General features: G+C 44.9%; 1 protein-coding gene across 2 annotated transcripts in view; it reads right to left on the minus strand.

Moving 5' to 3' along the window:
- The window catches only part of SAR1B (secretion associated Ras related GTPase 1B), a 470,631-nt gene that overhangs the window by 238,403 nt on the left and 208,549 nt on the right, over positions 1 to 23,679 (minus strand). For both annotated transcript variants that reach the window (XM_086931492.1, XM_086931493.1), the window contains one exon: positions 18,721 to 18,800. In XM_086931492.1, the coding sequence (XP_086787618.1) occupies positions 18,721 to 18,778 (58 nt within the window). In that variant the 5' untranslated portion in view covers positions 18,779 to 18,800. The remainder of the gene's footprint in view (positions 1 to 18,720; positions 18,801 to 23,679) is intronic.

Raw genomic sequence — 23,679 nt, forward strand, 5'->3', positions numbered from 1 at the left:
TGCTCCAACGGAAATAACTTCAATCTGTCTAAGAGAGTATTAGCTTTCGGTCTTTCTCAGACTTCAAAATGGCGACTATCTGCCTTAAGATGATTAATGGCAATGATGCTAACGGCTAGCTGCTGCCTACGAACTAACTCCCTAACTGCTTCGTGCTTTCGCTAATATGGAACCTTGTTCATGCATGGAAAGTTACGGCCAGTAACCTGCCGCCCACCAAATTCCTGTACCTCCCCGTACCAAGGACACGTTCTCAGCCGGCCGGCCTGATGTTATGTCTTCGATACGAAGAAAAATACAGTTCTTCGATAAGAGCCAGCCTGAGCCGGTTCTCTCCAAGCGAACAACACTTCATAACTAAAACATTACATTTGACCTAAAAGCATCTCAAGCTGCCGAGGCAGAAAGAAAGATGGAGTCTCTCCCGTTCAAGGCCTACAAGGCACGAAATAAGCATAACTCCATTAGAAGTATACTAGCACTCTTACAAAAGGACTGATTATTACTAATACTAAGGAATCTATCCCTTAACATAGGTTTATAAGCCCTAGAATAAAGAAAAGGGTAGGGAATTACATCAAACGCCTTGTAAATAGGCCCGGTCTAAGGTTCTAGTCCTCCCATTAGAATGATAGCAGGCTAAAGTCACCTTCAGTCACCTTCACTCAAGAAAAGGGGCAAAAACTCGGTCAGAACAGCAGTCTATGTTGTTTCGGAAGAAAGGGGATTCCCTGCAAAGGCATGCCCGCTACCGCCTGGTCCTGGAACAGCCAGTGCTTTTCAGATTCCAAGCGGTGCCACTCCACCAAATAGCAGAGCTGCGCCGCGTTGAAGTAAAGTTGCAGATCAGGTATCCCAACTCCACCCTGTTCCGGGGGAGGACCGCAATTGCCTGTTTAAAACGCGGTCTGCGACCCTGCCAAATGAAGTGAGCCAGGTCGGACTGGGTCTGTTGGATCCAGCCTGCTGGGTGGCGCAAAGGTAGGGTCTGGAACAGGTAAAGGATCTGGGAGAGGATTGTCATTTTGATGGCATATATCCTGCCCAACCATGAAAGGGGGTGGTGTTCCCATCTTCGTAGTTCCCCGCAGATTTGAGTGTGAAGCTTAGCATAGTTTGCAGTAATGGTGGCGGGGATGGTAGGGCCCAGAAGTACTCCCAAATAGGGAACTGTGGAGTCGGACCATTGAACAGGATGCTCCTCTTGTAAATGGGCTAGTGTTGACTCAGAAAGTGAGATATTGAGGGTGACTGATTTGTCTGTATTGATCCTAAACCCTGAGGCCTGCGCAAAGTTATGCAATTCAATGAAGAGGGCCCGAAGAGTCTGGGCGGGATCAGTTATGGAGAGCAAAATATTGTCCACGTATAGGCTGATCTTGTGAACATCCCCCCTGAATTTAATCCCTGCAATGAGGGCATGGGGCCGAATTCTGTGTCAAGTGGCTCCATATAAAGCGCAAATAGAATGGGGGAAAGGGGGCACACCTGCCAGGTACCCCTACTGATAGGGAAGCAGGAAGACGTCTGGCCGTTAACCCGCACTGTGGCGAGGGGCGAGCGATAACAATTAAGAATGCGAGTACACAAGACCTCCCCCAAGCCGAACCGCTGTAGGACTTGCTCTAAATAAGGCCAATGGACCCTATCGAAGGCCTTTTATGCGTCTATAGCCAGCAACATGCAGTCCCTCTGAGCGCGTGACGCCGCTTCTAAAAGGTGTAGTATCCTTTTCGTGTTATCACTGGTTTGGTGCTGTGAGATAAAACCTGCCTGATCTGGCTCCACCAGTTGCGGCATATAAGGAGCTAACTGCGTCGCTGGAATACTCGTGTACAATTTGATGTCAATATTAAGAAGGGAAATTGGCCTGTATGCACTACAGCTAGCTATGTCCTTCCCGGGCTTCGGAATAACGATGATCGAGGCCTCCAGCATTTCCTCTGGGATAGCACCGGGTTGGGCAAACAAATTAAAAAGATCACATAGCAATGGGGCCACCTGCTTGCAGTAGGTCTTATAAAAGGCTGCCGAGTAGCCATTTGGGCCAGGGGACTTCCCAAGTTGGAGGCGCGAGATGGCCGCGATTACCTCCTCTAATCGCCCTATCCAAGTGAGCAGCCTGTGCGGAGTTCATTGGAGAAAGCAGCGTGCCATCTAGGTATTTCAGGCCATGGAGCGCGTCGAGGGAGTCACCCGAGTAAAGCTTAGCATAGAAGTCTCGAAAGGCTTCCGCTATAGCCACATCATCGGAGAGGAGGTCGCCTCCAGAAGTACGTATGGATTGCACCCCTTATCTCTGTCGCAGTTCATGAAGTTTATGAGCTAAAAGGCAGCCGCATCTGTTACCCCCAGTGTAGTAGGTATGGCGTAAGTGGAGGGCTGCGTATTCTGCTTTGTCCTGATCCAGTGCCACCAGCTGTTTCCGGTCTGTGCAAAGTTGACGCCATGCCCTGGCTGCCCCCGTGCGCTGGTGCATCTGCTCCAGCTCCGCCACCCGCTGTGTGAGTTCAGATCGCTTCGGAGCCCGCTCTTTATTGATGGCAGCGGATATAGCAATGAGTTCTCCCCGCAGGACGCTTTAAGGGAAGTCCACTGTGTCTCTAGGGAAGTATCTGTGTTGGCATTGAGGGCTAGATATTGCGAGATAGAGGTCTTGACTTGGTCCACAATGGAGGCCTGGTGCAAAAGCTAATCACGAAGGCGCCATTGCCGTTGTGGTGTCGGAGTAGGTGGGAGTAAGAAGGAGGCCGTGACCGGGGAATGGTCTGATAAAGACGCAGTAAGAATGTCAGCCAGTAGCGAGGAGGAGCACAGGAAATAGTACAGTCTAGCGTATGTCTTGTGGGCCCCTGAGTAATAGGTGTAGGACCGACTATGGGGGTGGAAATGTCGCCATAGGTCAACAAGACCCAGCTCTTGAAGGCGTGCTAAACCCGCCTGTGGGAGGGCCCCCACTGGACTAGTGCATAGGCAGGAGCGGTCGGTAAGGTTGTTAAAGGCAAGATTCAAGTCTCCCCCCAGCAGTATGCGTCTCTCCGAATTAGCTGTGGCGTCAGTGAGTGCTTTGTGTAAGAAGATATCCTGACCTTCGTTAGGAGCGTACACTGAGCCTATCATAAGAAACTGTCCTGCCACCAGGAAAAGTAAGAGGCCCTTGATCTCCGCCTCCCTCTGGACTACCTTGCCGTGGAATGAGCGGGAAAACAGTATCGCCACCCCCTCTGACTTAGTGGAGAGTGAGGAGAATAGCTGAATAGGGAAAGCGCAGGGTTTCATCCTGTGTTGGTCCTTGTATAGCAAATTGGTCTCCTGCAGGAAGCAGATGTCTGCAGTTGAATGTTCCAGGAAGGACAGGACTGCCCGCTGTTTGATGGGGTTATTTAGACCCTGGACATTGAGGGTCAAAACCGGTTGTGCGCCACCTAGTGTTGGAAACAAAGGAAAGCCGGAGCGGGTGTCCAACGCTTTAGGCATGGATGTAGTGCAAGGGGGTATGGCGGTAGCATCCCAGGGACGGTGTACACTAGCAAGGAAAGGAAGATATGGACAAGGGTAAACCCACCCAACCAACTACAAAAAAATAAAACCAAAGAGAGAACCCCAAACCCCAAAGCCCACCCAGGAACCCCCCCCAGCCCTCCCTAACCCCGGAACATTGCAAACCACAACAGTCTCTGAAAAAAGTCAGTCGTCCCAAGACGACTGGAGTTGCAGCCGCTTAGGGTCCATGGTACTATCAACGGAGAGAAACAACCCCCCTCCCGCCGCCCACCCAAAAACAGCAAAGAAGCATCAGGTGGTATCCAGAGTGTGAGTGAGTGTGTGGACCACTATTTCTCCTCCGGGCCCTCACTCGCTAGGGCCTCCGTGGCTGTAGCCAGCGCTTCTCGTTGGCTTTGGGCGATTTCCGAAGCAGGTGGTCTCCGAGGGCGTCTCCTCCTGGTTTGCCGCTGCCAGCCCGACGTAGAGATATCAGGGCCCGCACTTGGGCCACCGGCATCACCCTTTTTGCTCGGTGGGGTCAGGCCCAGCAGGCGGCAAGCATCTGTTAGTGAGCGTATCTGGTGTAGCGTGCCTCTAAAACAGAAGATGAGACGGAAGGGGTGTCCCCAGGAATACGAGATCTCTCGCTGTCTCCGATGTTCAGTGACAAGGCAGAACTGTCTACGTCTCTGTAGTGTGATCAGTGCCAAGTCTTGGTACAGAACCGGGGACTGAACATGGAACGAGATTGGGTAAGGTGACCTTGCTTTGGACAGGATAGCCTCTTTGGTCTTCTTGGAAAAGAAACACTCACCGAATGATTTGACGTGGACCATTATCAAACATCTGAGTGTTGGTACAGAGAGTGGTCTGTTTGAAAAAGAGCAAAGGTGGATCTTCTGCCTTTCTAGTCATCGTTCATGCTTGAATGATGATATCCCCTGGGGATCAGTGATGAGACGCTAAAGCAACAACACATATGGTTGCCTTGGACGTATTACATCCACCACCATGAGTGTAATATATTTCTGCCTTCTTTTCTAAAACAATATGGGAATTTCTAGTTACTCTGTGTTTAATTTTTTGTTTACGTTTTCTATAAATCATACTCCTTTTTGTGCGTGTGTAGATCTCATGAACACATTGAGAAACCTCAACGTTCACACATTGAGAACCTTTCCCACACACATTATTTTGAACAATTAGGACAAGGGTTTATTCATCGTTTTATCCCCAAGGGCACTTAATGTGTACCTTAAGTACTTCCAGATCGAGGCGGTTCATGGTATGGATTGCAGTCTGAGGGGCGTATTAGATAGTTTCTTTTAAATTGCTTACCCTGTCTGTCGCTCGTGATTGTGCACACCGATTAAGTTAACAAACAAAAAGAAAAACTTTTGGTATGCGTAATGAGCCCATGAAATAAGCTTTGGCGCACTGGTATAATTTGTTTTACTTATAGTAATCTTGCACACATGAAGAGCGATCAGAGGATAACAGTACACTTCCCAGTGAACTCACATTTAACCGCATGCGCGCTAGCGGTTTTCCCGCTGAGCGCTGAGATTTCAAAAATCCCGCGTTACGTGACAAGGTCAACTCGCCACACGCACAGCGCAGGTAACGCCCATGACGAGTTGACCTTGTCACATGCATCGAAGGGGTTAATTAATACAAATTACAATTGGTCGACTTTTGACTTAATGAAAAAAACACGTCCCCTTTCATTTTCTCTCCCGACGTGAGGACGTTGCTCCGTAGAGCACACACGTGACCGGAACGACCTGGGTATTTTTCGGCTTCGAGCCGGCGTCCCAATTGTATTCGGGCCACGGAAGTGCTGCTGAATAGGTAGCCCACGGGGAGCCGCTGGCTGACAAGTAAGAGCAAATGTGAGCTGTTTACCCCTTATGTTTTGACACAACGGCTGAGATATCCATTTCAAGACCGTTTTTTGCTGTTTTGTTTAATTTACTTAGACGGAGCACGGCGTGAAGATTACCCCTGCTGTGTGAGCCCATGTAACGGGGAACCTGTTTGAATACAGTGAGTCATTCTAAACTTTGGCCATGATTTTCCATTCGATTTACAATCACTCCCAGCTGGTTTTGATTGTTTTGACGAGGGCATGCACTACTAGGAAAACTCCTACTATTTTAACCTTGGCATTTACTATCCGAGTATTCATAACCACAGAGCTACAAGGCGGCGCAGAACAACACTAACAGTCGATACGTACTTTTCAAACACTTGGAGAGTTACAGTTGTTTGGCACTAATGGACCCTAGCATATATGGGGTGAGGAGATGCCGTTATGATAAAATTGGCGTGTGCCTTATTGTTTTGTCACATAAGGGTGATTTGTGGTGGGTTTAAATGGGTGCTCAATGTTAACTGGATAATACTGATAAATATGTGAGTATTTTCGCTAGAGAACAGTTAATATTCAATTCGAGATTGTCCTATGCATTACCATTTTTTCCTTCCTTTTTACAGATTGCGGGCCCTAGAGATGTCTGGGTGAGCCCCCACGGGTAAATCCCTGAGTAATATCGATTTTTCACATATATATCCTCACGGTAGGGTGCCCCTTAGCGTGCGCATACCACCAGAGGATCAATATTTAGGCCCTGACAAATGCTGAGTGAACTAGGCTTTACATAGCAGAAACATGTTGACCACTACCTTGTAGGACACGGAGTTTCAATTTATAAACTCTGAATAGTCCTTTTCACTTGCTTTTAACCAATGCTGGTTGGCCCTCTATTAAAGTGAATACAGGTTACAACCAGGCATTTCTTAATCACACACAGCACTACCACTTATTATTTTTTCACTCCTTCACAACGAAAAGAACCAGCTCCGCTGTAATCAGGCGTTGTAGCACACTGGGGGGACACTCAGTCTCCCCAGTGGGAACCCAATGATGAAGCATGTCACCAACCAGGGGGGTGAGTGAGGGTTCTTTTAAAGAAAATATTTCTTTTCCTTTTTCACCCGAGTTATTTTGTGGCACTTGCGTTTTTCTTCTTAGTGACAAGTTATATAAAGGAATCATGTTGGTTTGATTTCTTGGTATTCTTGCACTTCATGTCACTCTTTTGTTGTTGTTGATATATTGTCTGATTCAAACACACTCAGTAGAGGTGTTAGAATGTTCCGAAGATGTGGGTAAAGAGAGACTCAAGGAAGTAGTTGGAGGAGTTTGTAACAGGTTTACGTTTGTGGAATAAAACAAGTAGGCGACGAGAAGAGAAATGAGAAACAGAGGATAGGGAACAAGAGCACTGGCTTAATTGGGAGTTTAGGGATTGATTGGTGGAGTGTGGCAGTAAGAGGAAGTTTTGGCATTAGTTTCAAAAGATATAGGAGTAAGAGAATGGGTGTGAGGATTAGGGAGGTAGTTTTTAGACAAGGGAAACACGAATTAGAAGGAAGGATAGAGTCAGTGTATGAGGCTCATATAGAAAGTGTTGGAGTGAAGAAAAAAAGGGAAGACATAGACGGGGTATGTAGCTGAAGGGAAAGGGATAACTTTAGAGGGTGGCCAGTTTCCCATTAGGGGGACGTCTGACAGGTGAAATAGATCTCTTATGCAGGTTTTGCACATTGAATATAGAAACCTTTTTCCATATTTTATGCATTTGTTGGGGCCTTACACACTTTAAGCAAATCCTCTTAAGTCCAGTGTTTTTACACCTAAATATCAGGAGATGTAGAGTAGCAGAGATAGCCTGCATAACCGGGTGTAATGCAGAATTACCAAACCGTTTGTGTAAGGTTTATGACATCATATTAAACAAGATAAACTCTCATAGTCTTTAAACGGCAAATCTGAATGACTTGCTTTATTTTCCTGGTTTTTAAAACTTTACTCTTAATGGTTTATTTCCCAAAATGCAATTGCAATTATTTAAAATAATTGTGCAAAAAAACACAAATAAAAAAGATGAAGATGTAGTACGTTGGTGACAGAGTGTGAGAGAAGAAGTGGAGTGCTAAGTCAATGTGGAAGTATCGAATGGTGTGGAAGGAGAAAGGATAATAGCAGGAGAGATGTGGCAGGTATGACTGAATAGTAGAAGTGAGGAACTCAGGGGGACAAGAAGTGATGGAAATGGGAATATTGCAGGTGTCGTAAGAGAGTTAAAGTAGGTATGAGATTGTTTTCCATTACAGTGTCTTAGTTGGCATGACCGCTGGGATTCCTTTGATATTCTTGTGTACGCAATTATAAAGCTAGGGCATATGAGACCTATGAACATGTTGTGAAAGACTTTCTAGATACCATGAGAGCTGTAAGATGTATTCACTTGAGTAATGTAAATCCATCATTATGACAGTACACTCAAACAAGTGTGTACCTTTGGTGTAAGGCAGGAAATCAAAATGAATCAATGCCTCTGCTGCAAATGGGTTTCACTTATTTAAAATGCCAGCATTTGTTTGCTTTTTGATCACCCGATTTTGGAGTTTTTACTGGGGTGAGTCTCACTAAATGTACTGCATGTGTTTACAGCCAGTGTTCTCCCCTTTTGAGATAAGGCTGCTGTGACTCAGCTAGGGTAGCAGCACTTAGCAGGTTATACGTGAACAGGTGTGCTCACATGTGTTGGCTTCGCATGAGAGACTACTGTAGTGTGCCAGTGTCTGCCTTATAAGATAAGGCTACTGAAACTTTGCTCTTGGTTGGTTACACAGGAGCGTATGTGAGCATATGTGTACACACGGGTGCACAAGCGTGCAGGCTGCATGTGTAAGACTACGATTGTCCACAGCCCGTTAGCCTGGTGCAGAGAGGACTTTGCAAGGTTAGATGTTGACCAGCGAAAGGCCTTATAGTATTAGTGGGCACTCAAAGGTAAGGTTGGTAGGGTTTACCGGTTTATCTGAAGTATCACTGTATTATACAGATAGTGGGAAATATGCCTTAACCCCTTCCGCGCTGCGCGAGTTTCTGTGCTGTGCAGGCGTTTTAATGAGTGAGCGGGGTTCGGACGGCCCCCGGCCGTCCTCCGCACACACCCACCGTGACGTCGGATGACCGGGGGCTGGCCTAAGCACGCAAGGGGTTAAAGCGCAGTTTCAACTCCCTTAGGCTTACAAAGTCCAGTAAAGTATCAAGCTAGAGTGAAACATGTGCACAAAGTTTGAATACGGAGGTCTCAAGAACCTACATGTACATTTTAAGGGTCATCCAGAATTGTCCTATTTTTCTCTCTCTGCTCAGGATCAGATTCCAGGCATTTTGTCACCATGCTGGGCCACATTATTTACTCTTCTCCCCAGCAGAGGGAAACTAATTTCGCACCACACAAAAGGAGTAATTAACAGTGCTTCACTCAGCTCCTGAGGAGGAAGGGGTAAGGAAGAAAATCTGCATCTGGTACATGGAGATCACACTGTACCAGGGTTGGGATAGCCAAGGCCACTGAATAAAGGAGGGAACCCAGACATCTGGAGCCAACACAGGAAGGGTCTCCTGTGAGGATTGGGGTGTATTATGGGTGTATTATATGGTATTGTTGTGAAACCTTACCGTATAATTAACTCGCAAAGCTGTCTTGGGTCCAATCAGGCTTATTTGTAAAACCCTTAAGCTCAACCCTGTGTAGTTGTGGCTTCGAGCAGCAAGGCTTAAACAAAGGAACTAGTGTAAATCATTTGGTTCCAGGGGAATAGACTTTCAGGTAAAACATAAATCTCAGCTTTTTAGTCCAAAGTGCAAACAAGCAATGGTAATAGTAAACTTTAGAACCTTTTGTCAAGTTTGAAAGAGTTGTGTTTGGCTACATCTGCTCGAGTGGCGCAACCAAATCTGACAGGGAGAAGGCCGAAGGGCCACTAAGGAGTATTTGGACAGTTACCTGGTCACCAGAGCAGTCTTAAGTCCACTTCCATGCTTTATCTCAAGACCACCACAACTGCAATGGAGTGGTCCTGATGCTTGGGATGCAGGATGCTGAGGATGCCGAAAGATGCTCTGAGTGCTGCACAGTCGATGGGGCTGTTCTTGCAGTTATTCCTCAGTCCACTTCCACTGGTAAGGTGGGGCGACTTTGTTGCAGTTGTCGGTGTCCCTCAAAGTCCATTTTTAGCCACCAGAAGGCCAGCTTTTGCTGTGCTACCGAGCTATGTACACAGCGGGTCCAGCTGTATCCTTTGGTGAAGGTTGGTGTTTCTATGTGGCAACCAATCCTGACTCAGATGACATTACTGGATTAAGCAGACTTAGGAGCAACTTTTGGCTGTCAAGGATCGGAATGGGCTACTTCAGCCCTGGTGCCGGCTTCTGGAGGTCAGTTGATTGACACTTGGAACCATTGCTTTAGTTTGGGGGTTGGGAGTGACCTTTCTACAAGACAGGAGCCACAGGCACATTCTTCTCTTTGCTAGCCCAAGGTGGGGCAGGTGCAGTCCAGCACTCGGTGCAGCTTCTCTTGCCATGAACCATGAACAGCCAGATCAACGCCGTCGCCCCCACCGGCTTCAACTGCCTACGCATCCTTCGCAAGATTTTCAAATGGATCCCCCCGACTGCAGAAGAACCATCACCCACGCACTCATAATCAGCAGACTGGACTACGGCAACGCCCTATTCGCCGGTATCAACAGAATCCTTCTACACAAACTCCAAGCCATCCAGAACGCCGCTGCCAGACTCATCCTCGGGACTGCACGTCACAAACACATGACCCAACACCTACGAGACCTCCACTGGCTCCCCGTCGAGAAGAGGGTCACCTTCAAACTCGTTTCCGACGCATACAAATCACTCAACAACATCAGACCCAAATACCTCAACGAGATATTATCCTTCCAAGTACCCAAGAGGAACCTCCGTTCCGCCGACCTTGCCCTGGCAGAGGTCCCCCGCATCTGCAGAAACAGAAAAGGCGGGGGAGCCTTCTCCCACATCGCAGCCAAGACCTGGAACAAGCTCCCTGTGAACATCAGACGCTCCCCGACCCTGCACACGTTCAGTAAGGACCTCAAGACCTGGTTCTTTGACTGATCCGGAGCAGCCCCCCCTCCCTCGAGACCCTCACAGGGGAGTAGTGCGCTCTATAAACCCCTGATTGATTGATTGATCCTTCCCACCTTGAGACAGCTTCTGGCTATGGGTGGCATCTAGCAATCCCAGAGTGCACTATTCTGCCAACTCCCAAGATGTATGAACCCTTCCTTTGATGTTAGGAGCTTGATAGCCCACACTAGAGGTGTGGCTATCTGTGGCCTACCTGCACACTAAAAAACTGGTTTGGACACTGGTCACCCCTCTCTGTTCCCGTCACCAGCCTGTCTACCTGAACAAAGGGGCAACTCTTCAAGAATGTGATTGCCATTTGCCCACCAAAGATGGCTTCACCTTTGAAGCTTGCCTTCTAGGCTGACATCCTGAGTGGCTTCCTGCAAGGGGAGGTAACACCTTTCCTATAGCTGGCTTCTATTGTTCCTGAACCTGAGAGACATTCATACTACTCCCCAAGAGGGCATAAGGCTGCCTGGTGGTCATCAGCTGTGTGAAGCCACTGGAAAAACTGGGCAACAGAGTGCCAACTTTCTAAAAGTTGTCTTTCCTTAAAAGTGAAATAACTTGGGCATCAAATACCCATTTTAGTGGTCCCATTCAGGAGTTAGCCGGGGTGAGAGGTCAGCCAGTAACACTGTGTTAGTCAATGGGGCTACTAACTTTTCCACAGCAAAAACAACAGTTTGTAAGTTTCACTGTCAGGACATAGTAAAAATATATGTCCTACTCAATAATATACAGCACCCTGCCTCAGGGCTTGATAGGCCTTCTTTAGGGGAGACTTACATATATTGTAGAGGGAAGTGGGGGCTTTGCCATTGGTTTAAATGACTAAGTCGAAATAGCCACTGCAGGATGCAGTGGTAGTACTTTGTCATCCACAGGATAGCACAACCTGTGCTGCAACCCTGGTGGGACACTTCATCTTACATGCCCTGGGTACCATTGGTACCATATACTAGAGACATATAAGTAAGCCAGCCTGTGCCAATTGGGGTAGCCAATTCAACATACATTTTTGTACGGGGTAAGAACACTGGCACTGGGGTCTGATTAGAATGCCTCAGTGCACGCTGCATCGAAAACCAAAAGCATCAGCCCAAAACTTGGGGGTGATCACACAAAATGAGGCATTTCTTTACAGCTCCCCTTTGAAGTTTGGCGGGAAAGTCCCTGGCAGTGATGTCAGCTAAGGGTGGAGGTGAGGCCCTCCTGAGGAGATGTGCACAGAGACCTTTTGACAGCACCATCTTGGTTTAACCCAGCATGCTGTGCAGGAAGGTTGGGACAAGGTGAAGGGTTGATGTGGCAGCCTAGCATTGGACGGGGGCACCTGCTATCAAGAACTTTCCCCCCCCAATTCAAAAGCTATTGTACAAGGGAGAACAAGATTTTGAACCAGGAATGGGACACTGGCAACACCATCAAAAGTTGAGAAGGCAAGCCCCCTGATGCCCTAATGGACTGAGGACTCTGTCTACAGCTGACCCCTGGACCAGTGGGTCTCTCCAGGGCCAGTGATGCTGGCTCCCCCTTCCACCCCCTGCATACCAATTGGGGGAACACATGGACTCCGCTGCCCCCAAGCTGCCCTGTAAGAAGGTTAGGAAACCATGGGGTTTGTGGAGGGCACAGCAGAGGAGAAGGCTAGCGCAAGGAGCCAGTAAAACCAGCTCCACACAGAGTGTCTCCTTTAGTGGCCAGGACGCCTTCCTAAAATGCTCCTGGTGGCTAGAGCTGTTGAAATCAGACCAACGAGGCCAGGGATATTACTCTATAATGAATTTTACCTTTGACTCCCTGCGAGCACCGGATCACGTGTAGCTCCGCCAGAACTCTCTACAATTACCCCTGGGTGGGCCAGTGCCCAAGGGTTAGTGCAACGTTAATTATTTATTGGGGAGAGGGCATGCATGGAACTCCCCTCCTCAGATTCTTGCTAGGCCCGGTGATACTATCACCCGTGTCGGTGTATTTATGATGGGTTAGCACCCCACTGCACTGTGAAAAGGAAGCGGCGGGGTGCTAATATAATATTCATATGTGCAGGGAGACAGCGCCCCCATCATGCCCTGTCTAGGCTGGATTGTCTAGATTGTCCTTCTAGTAGTGGCCCCAGGACGGTAGGGGCACCACCAAGGTGAAATTCAAGAACTGTGGGGGGGCTACAGGGAATCGCAGCAGCTCCCAGACAAGATTTTAACCTAACCCTAAGTCTCCCAGGTTTTAAGAAACCTGACCTGGGGAGACATTTCCTTGATTTTCAAACTCTCCTAAGGCCGGAACTTCTGTTCTACAGTCAGGGAGTGCAATGATCTCTAGGGGGTTGTTCTATGACTGCATTTTATGTGATCTAACTGTATGTATAAAGAATCAAATATGTTATCTTGGTTTAAAATGCATGTTTGATAATAAGTTAATGGCACTGATTTTTTATAAACATTGCAATGCTTTATTAACAATAATGATTTCATTTAATCATGGTTACTGAATTCTATGACATAAAAGTGATTCTTAACATGTGGTTATAGTTTTTTTTAATTTAGTGACCCCTTAACAAAACCCATAGGTTTGCCTTATATGTCACTCTGATAAACATTTGACAAGGCCAAGAGGCCTGGTTCATTTAATGTTATAGAGCCTGTATTGTGATGTTCTATCTGGTAAAGATTTAGGGTACTGTGATTTTGGAGGCCATGACCCATTAGGGGTCAAATGTGTTTTCAGAATGTCACCTACGATATTTCTAGCTGCAGAATGTATATATTTGTAAACTCATGTCTAGAATGTAGTAGTGCGTGTGTATTATAATTGGACTTTTCCTTTTTCAAAAACAAAGCATTAACTGGACAATCAATTATTGAGTGTTATATTTGGGTGACAGCAAATGTTGATTACTAGCCTACACCACCTCCCCTGAGTAGGCCTAGGACTGCTCTGCTTCGCTATCTAGAAAGAGTTAACTGCTACAATGGGGTGCTTGGTTCCCTGTAAGGGGAACTGTGGACCGACTACTTGCGCAGGCCTCAGATCCTACAAAACTAATAACCCAATTTCTTACACCCTCCCATCCTAGACACGTCTTGAAGTGATACATTATGCAGTAAATTGCCACCATTCACTCTCTGGTGAAGCAGAGCACTTCCAGCTAATGAATTTCAGCCCAAGAGACAAAACCAAGACTGATTGAATTTAATTGTTCAAGATGTATAAGGTACAAAAATAACCCAAGCATTCAGGCTCCGGTAGAATGATGAGCTGAAAGATCAGAGTTGGTCAGTTGGTTTTTCCAAGAACCAGATTTTCATGTTCAAACTAAAATACATTAGGTAAAATATGTTTTTAATATTCTGGGGCGGCTATTTCTCAATGGCAGATTCACAAATTTAGAAACTTTGGGTAAATAGGGGTATATTTGTGGAAGGCAAATGTTCAAATACAGAGGTGTTTGGTAATAGAAAATGTGGACTAAAATGATAATAAAAGACTTTAGACTGAGGTATTTACGTATCAGGGACAGCACTTTAAATTGAAATTGCTTTATTTATTTAAAGAGTTTTATATAACACTGGATAGACCCGGAGGTATCAGAGCGCTTTACATGAGAATCAACAATGTAACAGAAAAAGTTCAACAATTACACAATAAATCCCCCAAAATAAGCAATACAATTAGGAGAGGAGAGAAAGGAGAGAGAAAAGTAGTGGAGGGGGCAGGGGAGGTGAGGGAGGGAGGATAAGGGAAGAGACATTAAGGAGAGACGAAAAGAAGTCTGTCTAAAGACCGACTGGCTAGGTGAAGACCAAGGAGGGAATCCACGGCCCATCTCACCTATAGCTAAACCAGGTAGCTCCATCGGGCATCAGACAAAAAAAGTTCAGTCTCAATACATTGAGAGAGGGGAGAAGGAGAGACATAAATAGAGGGAGGATGCGGTAGGAGACGAAGAGGAGGGACGAAAGGAAGTCAACAATGTGGTTTAACAGCATAACAGAAAAAGTTAAACAATTACACATTACATTAAACCATCAGCAATACATTAGGAGAGGAGAGGAAGGAGAAAGAAAAGAAGTGGGGGGTAGGTGAGGTGAGAACGTGAGAATAAGGGAAGCGACAACCGTAGAGATGAGAGGAAGTCTGTCTAAAGATCGACTGGTTGGTGATGACCAAGGAGGGAATCCACGATCCATCTCCCCTATACCTAAACCAGGTAGTTCCATCGGGCATCAGACAAAGTAGTTCGGTCTCAGGTGTCAAGGGTAGAGGTTCGCAGAAAAACAGGATGGGAGGGAGAAATGGCAGAAAGACGAAGGAAAGTCTGCCCAAAGACCGGCTGGGTAGGTGACGGTCGAGGGGGAAGTCCCAAAGCCCATCTCCTCTATAGCTATCACGTAGCTCCACCGGGCTATGGCCAAATAGCTAGGTCTCAATGGGAAACATTTAAATAACATGGAGGGCAAAATAAATGGAGCGTAGAGGGGAGGGAACAGGGAAGGTGAGAAAGGGAGGATAGGGGAAGAGACAACAAGGAGAGACGAAATAAAATCTGTCTAAAGGCCGACTGGGTAGGTGACGACCAAGGAGGGAATCCAGGGCCCATCTCCTCTATAGCTAAACCAGGTAGCTCCATCGGGAATCAGACAAAATAGTTCAGTCTCAATACATTGAGAGAGGAGAGATGTAGAGATATAAATAGAGGGACTCCTCTATAGCTATCCAGTAGCTCCCCCAGGCTTTTGCCAAAAAGCTAGGTCTCAATGGGAAACATTTAAAGAACATGGAGGGCAGAGTAATGGAGCGTAGAGGGGAGGGTGAGAAAGGGAGGAAAGGGGAAGAGACAACAAGGAGAGACGAAAAGAAGTCTGTCTAAAGGCCAACTGGGTAGGTGACGACCAAGGAGGGAGTCCATGGCCCATCTCCCCTATAGCTAAAACCAGGTAGCTCCATCAGGCATCAGTCAAAATAGATCAGCCTCAGAACATTGAGAGAGGAGAGAAGGAGAGACATAACTAGAAGGAGGATGCGTGAAGAGATGACAGGAGAGATGAAAGGAAGTCTGGCTAAAGACTGACTGGGTAGGTGACGTCCAAGGAGGGAATCCCCGACCTTTCTCCCCTATAGCTAAACCAGGTAGCTCCATCGGGCATCAGACAAAATAGCTAGATCTCAAATGACAATGGAAAATTAACAGGTAAACAGGGGCAAGGCCCTTGCTCACTTTGCCACTGGATTCAAGCAAGCCGGGCTGAAGACGGCTGGAATGCCAGAAACCGGTCCTCGGAAGCTTGTTTCCGGTCCAGGGAAGGCATGGCTTGGTAGTTCGGGCTGGACTGTTCCCATGAGGCACAGGGTCAGACTGATTTGCATATAGCCATGTCTGAACTGGGGTGGCAGAGTGGGCTAAAGAACGGTGATGGATTAAACCCAGATCTTTTGACTGGGTGTGAGCGTTTGATTGGTTCAGATGCTCCGTCCATCACCACCCCCTTTTGTACCGCTTTTGGCCGCCATAAGTGTGGCAGGGTATGCTCAGACGTGAGTCCCTTGCTCACTTTGCCACTGGATTCGCTCACTTTGCCACTGGATTCAAGCAAGCCGGGCTGAAGACAGCTGGAATGCCAGAAACCGGTCCTCGGAAGCTTGTTTCCGGTCCAGGGAAGGCATGGCTTGGCAGTTCGAGCTGGACTGTTCCCATGAGGCACAGGGTCAGACTGATTTGCATATAGCCATGTCTGAACCCCCTTTAGTACCGCTTGAGGTCAGTAACAGGCAAGGGGAGAGGAGTAGAGCGGGGAGGAAAGAAAGAATTACAGATGTTCTCAAAAGGGTAGGCGCAGTCCTAGACGGGTAGAGTAAGTCAAAGTTCAGCGGGGGGGGGGGGACAAAGTCATCTTTAAAGGCCATGATGGGGTCAGGCATCCTTGGACCCTGTTCCATATAAAAGAGTGTCGAGAGCGGCAGATCTTTGCAGGGTTGGGGGCGCCCATTAGATGTAAGACAGGCAACAAAGAACACCCCTGGCATCCCTGGGCGCCCTTCCCTGTAGGTGCACTGGGACACAGTGGGGGCCGCCATTTTGCCTCGTGTATGGGTGAGGGGAGGAGGGGGTCGCTCACCTCGCTTCTTCATCACTCGGAGGCTCAGGGTAGACAAGCTGGCATGTCCGCATGGCGGCGATCGGTGCTTTGCTTTGCTTGACCGCTAGCCAGTGCAGCTCCTCAAGATCTGTTTTTCATAAGGTCCTGATCTCCAAAGGTGAGTCCAGCCTTGAAGGAGAATGATGAAGTTCTTTCAGTAGTTTTGAATAGAGCGTTTTTGCAGTAACCAAGTTTTAAGTTACTATGGCTTGGATATGGAGATCAACTGTTTTAGCCTCCAGTTAGAAGTGATCTTGCATTCAACCACTAGTCCTGGAAGCAAAACTATAGTTGGTCAGGGTGAATCAAGACCTTATGAAAATTAAATGGTGAGGAAGTTGAGGTGGTAGCAGGGTTCATGGTATACAGCGGTGTCCTTCACGGAGCCCACACATGCTGATTAACATACTATGCGCAAGAAGATGCTCCAAGAATTACTCCAGTGTGAAGCACCCATGCTTGCAATGATTTGCTAGTGCTGGATGGCACTCATCCCAGGAACTGAGCACTCTGTGCATCCTGCATTATTTTGCGCGCAAATCGGAGATAGATGATGGAGTGTAAACCTGTACATAGGTCAAATAAACCTATACATATTTGTCAGGATCCCAAAGGAGCACCCTTACAAAGCACAAACCCAGGATTCACAGCTTTAAAAGCAGGCGAACAGTTGCTGTAATAATTCCACAGAACAGTACTGAGGCACATGCAAGATCAAAAGTGGAGTAACCCCTGCAGCTGTACCATACCTGAAAAATCCCAAAGGCATGCATGAGGAGAGAACACCAATATACTGAGAAACAAGAATGAGATACAGATTTGTCCATTTTGCATTAAAAATTTGTCCCCAGATGTACAAATCCTTTTTTTTTTGTTCACAAACAGCAAAAGAAAAAAGGCAATTTTCAATGTACAAAGGCCCAATTTGCGATTCTGTAACCGATTACCTAATCGTAAAGTGAGTTCGCAATTCAGTATTAGGAAGGGGCGTGTTTAGGGTGTACCTTCCTAATATCGACCCGCTGTGGCATGTGTGAATTGTTTTGCGACCGAAATGTGGTCACGAAACATTTGCATTTTACCACCTACTTTAAGTAGGTGGTAACCTATTCGCAAAAGGGCCCCTTCCCCTTTGTGAATGTTTGTAAAAACGTTTTTAAGAGCAGTCAGTGGTCCCTAGGACCATTGTCTACTCTTAAAAAATGAATAGAAAAAACTTTTCATTTTTCATTTTGAAACGCATCCTGTTTTCCTTTAAAGAAAATAGCCTCTGTTTAAAAAAACTAATTGTTTTATTGAAAAGCAATCACAGAAAACGTGGTCTGCTGACCCCAGCAGTCCATCATCCCTGTGATTTTCGCAATTCCTAATAGGTCGCTATTACTGAGGTAGGTATATCTGTGGCCACTGGGAATCGCAAACTGAGTTAAACACACATTTGTGCATTGCTGTTTGCAATGACCAAATAGTCAATCGCAAACATTTGCTATTTGGTAATCGCAAACACTTACCTTCGTACATCTGTCCCTTGGTCTGTAGGACATTCCTGTGGTGCAAAGCAGGAGCAGGTGGGCGCCACTGCTATTTGGTTTTACCTGTTTTAATGAATTCTGGGGCACCCAAGAGAGAGCAGAACATACAATATTGTGTATACATCGTGCGAACATAGTGGGAAAGAAAAGCTCTACTAAACTGCCGCGTGTGCTGTCCACATCAGTATCAGATTTCCCAGGTGGTTGGTTTTAAGAGGAGGACATGAAAATGGAGGGGGTGAGGGTTGGTTTCAATAGACAGTTAGGGGCAAGCGTTTTCCCCACGGTGTTGAAAAAGTACACACTATCACAGTCAGAGTTTTAAAATACCCACGGTGTAATCAACCCCTTCTTTCCAGTGCAACCACATGACAGTGCCAGACAGAACCCGCCCATTAGATCATACTAGTTCTGCACACAGGTCCAAATTCGTAGACTGTTTATGATGGCAATTTCACAGCAACTAACCAAGTGATACATTTAAAAACAGTCACTTCAGAGCAAAATAAAGGCAACACTGATTCAAACTTACCTAAAAACTGTAGCATACTACTAAAGCCACTGTAAATCCAATTAAATATGAAGGACATTTTTCCAGATATGGCTAGGGATCTGAAAGAAATTAAGATTTTTCAGAATTACATTTTTACAGATAAAAAGATGTCCTAAGCAACCGTGTTTAAAGAGATGTGCTATTCGGATCAATAGTTTTGAAATCGAGATCCCAGTAGAATATGTTTAAATAAATTGCAACGAAGTATTTTCCTGGAGGCGCTGATTACCAAAACAGAAGAAACCTTATGAAAACTAAGCACCTCAATTTTTGTTTTAAAATGGTACGCTTAAAGGGAACATACACAAATCTGTGCAACATGTTGATCGTCTTCCAAATGCCATATCGCTGGTCCACTCGAATTAAAATTAACAAATATTGATTGATAAATAGAATGAAACAAACTTGCAAAAACACATATTGATCAAATCATTTTAAATGTAAAATTAAATTGGATCAAAAGGGATAACCACGGGTAAAAATAACCTTATCTGGAATATGACCTTGAGAAATCAGAACATTGGGCTGATCATTCAATCTCACTGAAGACATAGGGCCCGATTCACAAAAGTAATCTGAGACAAAATCCTAACTTTATGACTTTCAGTATTCAGAAAAGGCATTTAGAAGTAGTAAAGTTAGGATTCCTAACTTTACTACTCCTAAACTACGACTTTCGGTATTCACAAAAGGCATTTAGGAGTAGTAAAGTTAGGAATCTTAATTTTTACCTAAGTTTGGAAATAATCTTTATCTAAAGAAACAAACTGTGTAAAGGCAAGTTACAGTTTTACAACTAAATAGCTTTTGTCTCTTACATACAAAAAAACAGCTTTACATGCTTCTAGTTGGGTTTCAATAGTCTTTTTTTGGGTCTCAAAATAACTCACAAATTGATTGCATCTGTCTAAAGAACTGGCAGACTGCATGAAAACCGGGAGATCTGTTAACTTCTTGATGGCCGTAAAGACTCCAGTTGTAATTTTGGTGCAGAGAAAATTTGTTGGAGCAAAATAGTAGATTTCAAGGTTTGAATCACTTGCTTACAGTTAAAATTCTGTTTTTGCCAACTTCACTTAGCTGTGGGAAATAGTCGAAACACTACTGGCGAAGTGTGAGCGAGTCAAGCTTAGTGTTGCACACTGACAAATTCATCAAATTTCTGTCAAGGAATATTTTGCTATACATTGCTGATTGGTATACACTAGGTAAAGAGCAGCTACTTTAAACAAAATACCTCAAAAGAATGTGAACAATGTGAAAAACCAGGGCTGATGGAGACAGGTGAATCCAGTTTGTGACGTAAATGTATTCTGAAGGTCACTGGGCTATCCACAATAAACATAATATAGTATTTTAACTGTAATGGAAAAGTTAAGATGTGTGAAAAAAAGGAGGGTGTACCTACTGTAGGTAACAACTACTTAGACGTTTTGGTAGAGCAGCAATACTAAACAAGAAGTGGTACAGCGTTTAAGTATAGGTTACAAAATCAAGGAAAAGTATAGGGAAAACATCAGAATACAAATGTATAATTGGTTTTACTGTCAGATATCTTCATCAAACAAGTGGTGCATTCCTGCATGCAGGAACTGAAGTAAAGAGCAGCTGCGAAAGGTTCCTTCATAGACTCTTAGAACATATGTTCAATGTGAATTTGTTGATCTATTAATGGTGCATAGGCACTGAACAGTCTCAAGATACTGGACAAAAAGAAAGCACTTTTTGGCATGTACACTGAATACAGTAAACTAAGGATTTAATGAAGGCATATAATGTAATTTGTTCACCTCAGTGTCATTTTAAGGATTTAGGGGCCCCGGGAAGACATATTTTGAGGTCCCCTGCTCGTAACAACTTTTAATTGTATTACCTATTATCTCCTAACTGAAGTTTAAATGATGCCAAATAAACTTTCAGAAACTTGGTTTACACAAAAACATCTGAAATATGTCTTTCTGGGGGCTACAAAAATCATTTACTTTTCACTGACTGAGTTAAACACAGAGGTAGGCAAAGTGAGGGAGAGAGGCTGAGTTACAGAAATAGACGGAGGTGAGCAAGGGCGAAAATAAGTTTACTTCCCCAGGGGGCCCCTTAAAAAATGGGGCCGTGGGCAATTGACCACTTTGCCGATGCCTCAAAACGTGTCTTGTTCACCTGAAATAAATTCCACTCCAACCATACATTTTAAGCAAAACTAAGAGAAGTGGCGGCCTGATTGAATGTATACAAATAATAGAAAACTTGTCCTAACAAGGAGCCAAGTAAGAGACAATAATGTAGAAACATACCAAGGTTCAGTAGTACCAGCAACAAGAGACAAGATGGTGAGAGGCACGACTTTGCTTCTCAGCACTTATTGCAGGCGACTAACTTAGTGCCTGGTCTGTCTCTAGAATACAGTACCGGACGGGAATGTCGAGTGCACCTCAGCTGAGGTTGGGGAGCCCTCAAAGCTCATCTTTGCTATGCTAGTGAGCAGAGTTGCATCTTGTGAGAAATGGACCTCTGGAATGGTGCACCAGATGGCAGTATTTAGAGTTTGGGAAACCAAGAGCTGGGAGCCTGCCTTATAGATGCAATCAAGAGAGGATCTTTGGAGCTGGATTCACACTAAGTGGTATGAGTGAAGCGAGTGTGAGCTGTTGCAATGGACGACCCACAGCAGCACCGGATCTGCTTACATTTCAAAGTAATTGGTTCAATTATTTAAGAATACAATTTGACATCAAATTGTCATGGACAACACAAGCTGCAACAAGTGTCAGCAATGAGCCAGAATTCACATGCCGTCTTATAATTTCCAAATAAATGCAGCAGAATATTGAGGCATCCTGATCTTTAAGCCTACAGGATGAAACCGCAGGCTGCCTGCACATATGGGCCGCCCTATGCAGTTTCATAAAAGTAGAGAGACCACAAAAGATCCTGAATGACTTCCTCCGGCGTTTATTATCACTTTGTCTAGGTACACCGATGGAAGCAGTAATGGCTGAGTTGGGCCTGCACAGTATAGACTCTGTAATCTACTTAAAAGCCGTACTGTTCCGGGCTTGGTTATGGAAAAATTCTGGCTCACAAAGTCTACCTAAAACATTTCTCAAGGTTTGGAGTAGCTAATACCACGTGTCTCAAACCTTAAAAAAGAAACAGGGAGTGACTACTTCTGGGACAATCCATAATCAATGACCAGATCAAGTTCTGCAATAATTAAAAGATTTTACTGGGAGCAGATCCTTATAAAAGGTTACTAAAGTGCAGGTAGTCAGCTAACGCAGTACTTAAGCAACAAGGCCCGAGCTTTTGGGAAACATCCCTGGACCGTATATAACCGGAGACAAAGAGGAGGCTCTGCATAAAATTCAGACTAGGAGCGCTTCCAGTCTTGGCCTACAAAAAAAGTGATCCTGCAACAAGAACTGCCCAGGTCTTTGTAACTGTATGATAGCGGGCCACAATACTTAGTTGCATTTTGTGCTCTTAAGTACAAAAAACCCTGCTGGCAAGGAGACAGGACATCAGTCCACTTTTTAAGAAGCATAAAATAAGACTCTGCAGCGAGGCCATGGTACTATGGGCCTCATGTACTCAGTTTCCAAATAAGAAATCATAAATTGCTAATAATAATGATTTGCAATATGTGATTTATATTTTAAATGTACTAAAATGTATTTAGTAGGAGTGGTCGGAATTTTCACACCTACTTCTACCAAATGTGTTTGCATATTGTGAACCAGCATATGTATTAATAGGTTGGGTCACAAAACATTGAATTATAGTGGGTTGCAAATCAACCTACCTCATTAATATGATTGAGGTAGGTTGCAAATTATAACTCACTACGGTCGGCTTGAGTCACAGGCATGATGGCCAGCAATCTTTTTCTTAAATGCGGTCTGTTTTCTTAAAGAAAAACCAGACGCAATATGAAGAAGAAAAAAAATTACAATCATTTTTAGGAGTAAGCAATGGTCCAGTGAACCATTGTCTGCTCCCAACAAATGTTTTTGGCCACGGGAATGAGTCCCTTGAGGAACCCTTCTCATTTGTAAATATTATCCCTTTGTTTGGCTTGGTGGTAAAATATTAATGTTTTGCGACTGAATTTTGGTTGCAAACATTAATACAACTTGGGGAATTGGCATTTGGAAAGTAAAATCTTTACAAATATTTTCCAAATATGGATTCAGTATTTACTTTCAAACCCAAATTGTGATTTAGGGCCAGATGTATCAAGATACCCAGTTGCGATTCTCAAATAGCGATTTTTTGAGAATCGCTATTTGAGAATTGCAAAATGGTATGCATCTAGAAATTCGCAATTTTTTAGCGATTTCTTAAAATTCCTTAATTGCGATTAGCAAATTGCTAATTGCAATTAAGGAATAATTTCCCATTCAGTTCTATGGGCCAGGAGGCCCATAGGAAGGAATGGGAAGTTATTCTCAATTTGCGATTCGCAATTTGCTAATCGCAAATTGAGAATAATTTCAAGGGTGTCTTAAGGACACCCTGCTGCACCCCTGAAACTTACATGTGTGCGCATATGGAGCACATACATGCCCTAAGGGCATGTATGCGCCACATGGCACCTTTACAAATGCCAAAAAGTGCATTTGTAAAAGAATTCGCAAATTACCACCAACTACAAGTTGGTGGTAATTTGCGATTTCTTAGTGTAAATTCACAATACTTAGGGGCAGATGTATCAAGATTCCATTTTGCGATTCCTAAATAGCGATTTTTAAGGAATCGCTATTTAGAATTCGCAAAATGGAATGTATGAAAAAAATCGCTATTATTTTGCGATTCCTTAATCTTCCTTATTTGCGAATTCGCATTTTACGAATTTGCAAATAAGGTATAATTTCCCATGCATTCCTATGGGCCAGGAGGCCCATAGGAATGATTGTGAAGTAATTCTCAAATTGCGAA

The sequence above is a fragment of the Lissotriton vulgaris genome, chromosome 7 (genome assembly GCF_964263255.1).
Source record: "Lissotriton vulgaris chromosome 7, aLisVul1.2, whole genome shotgun sequence".
In the NCBI taxonomy this organism is placed as follows: Eukaryota; Metazoa; Chordata; class Amphibia; order Caudata; family Salamandridae; genus Lissotriton; species Lissotriton vulgaris.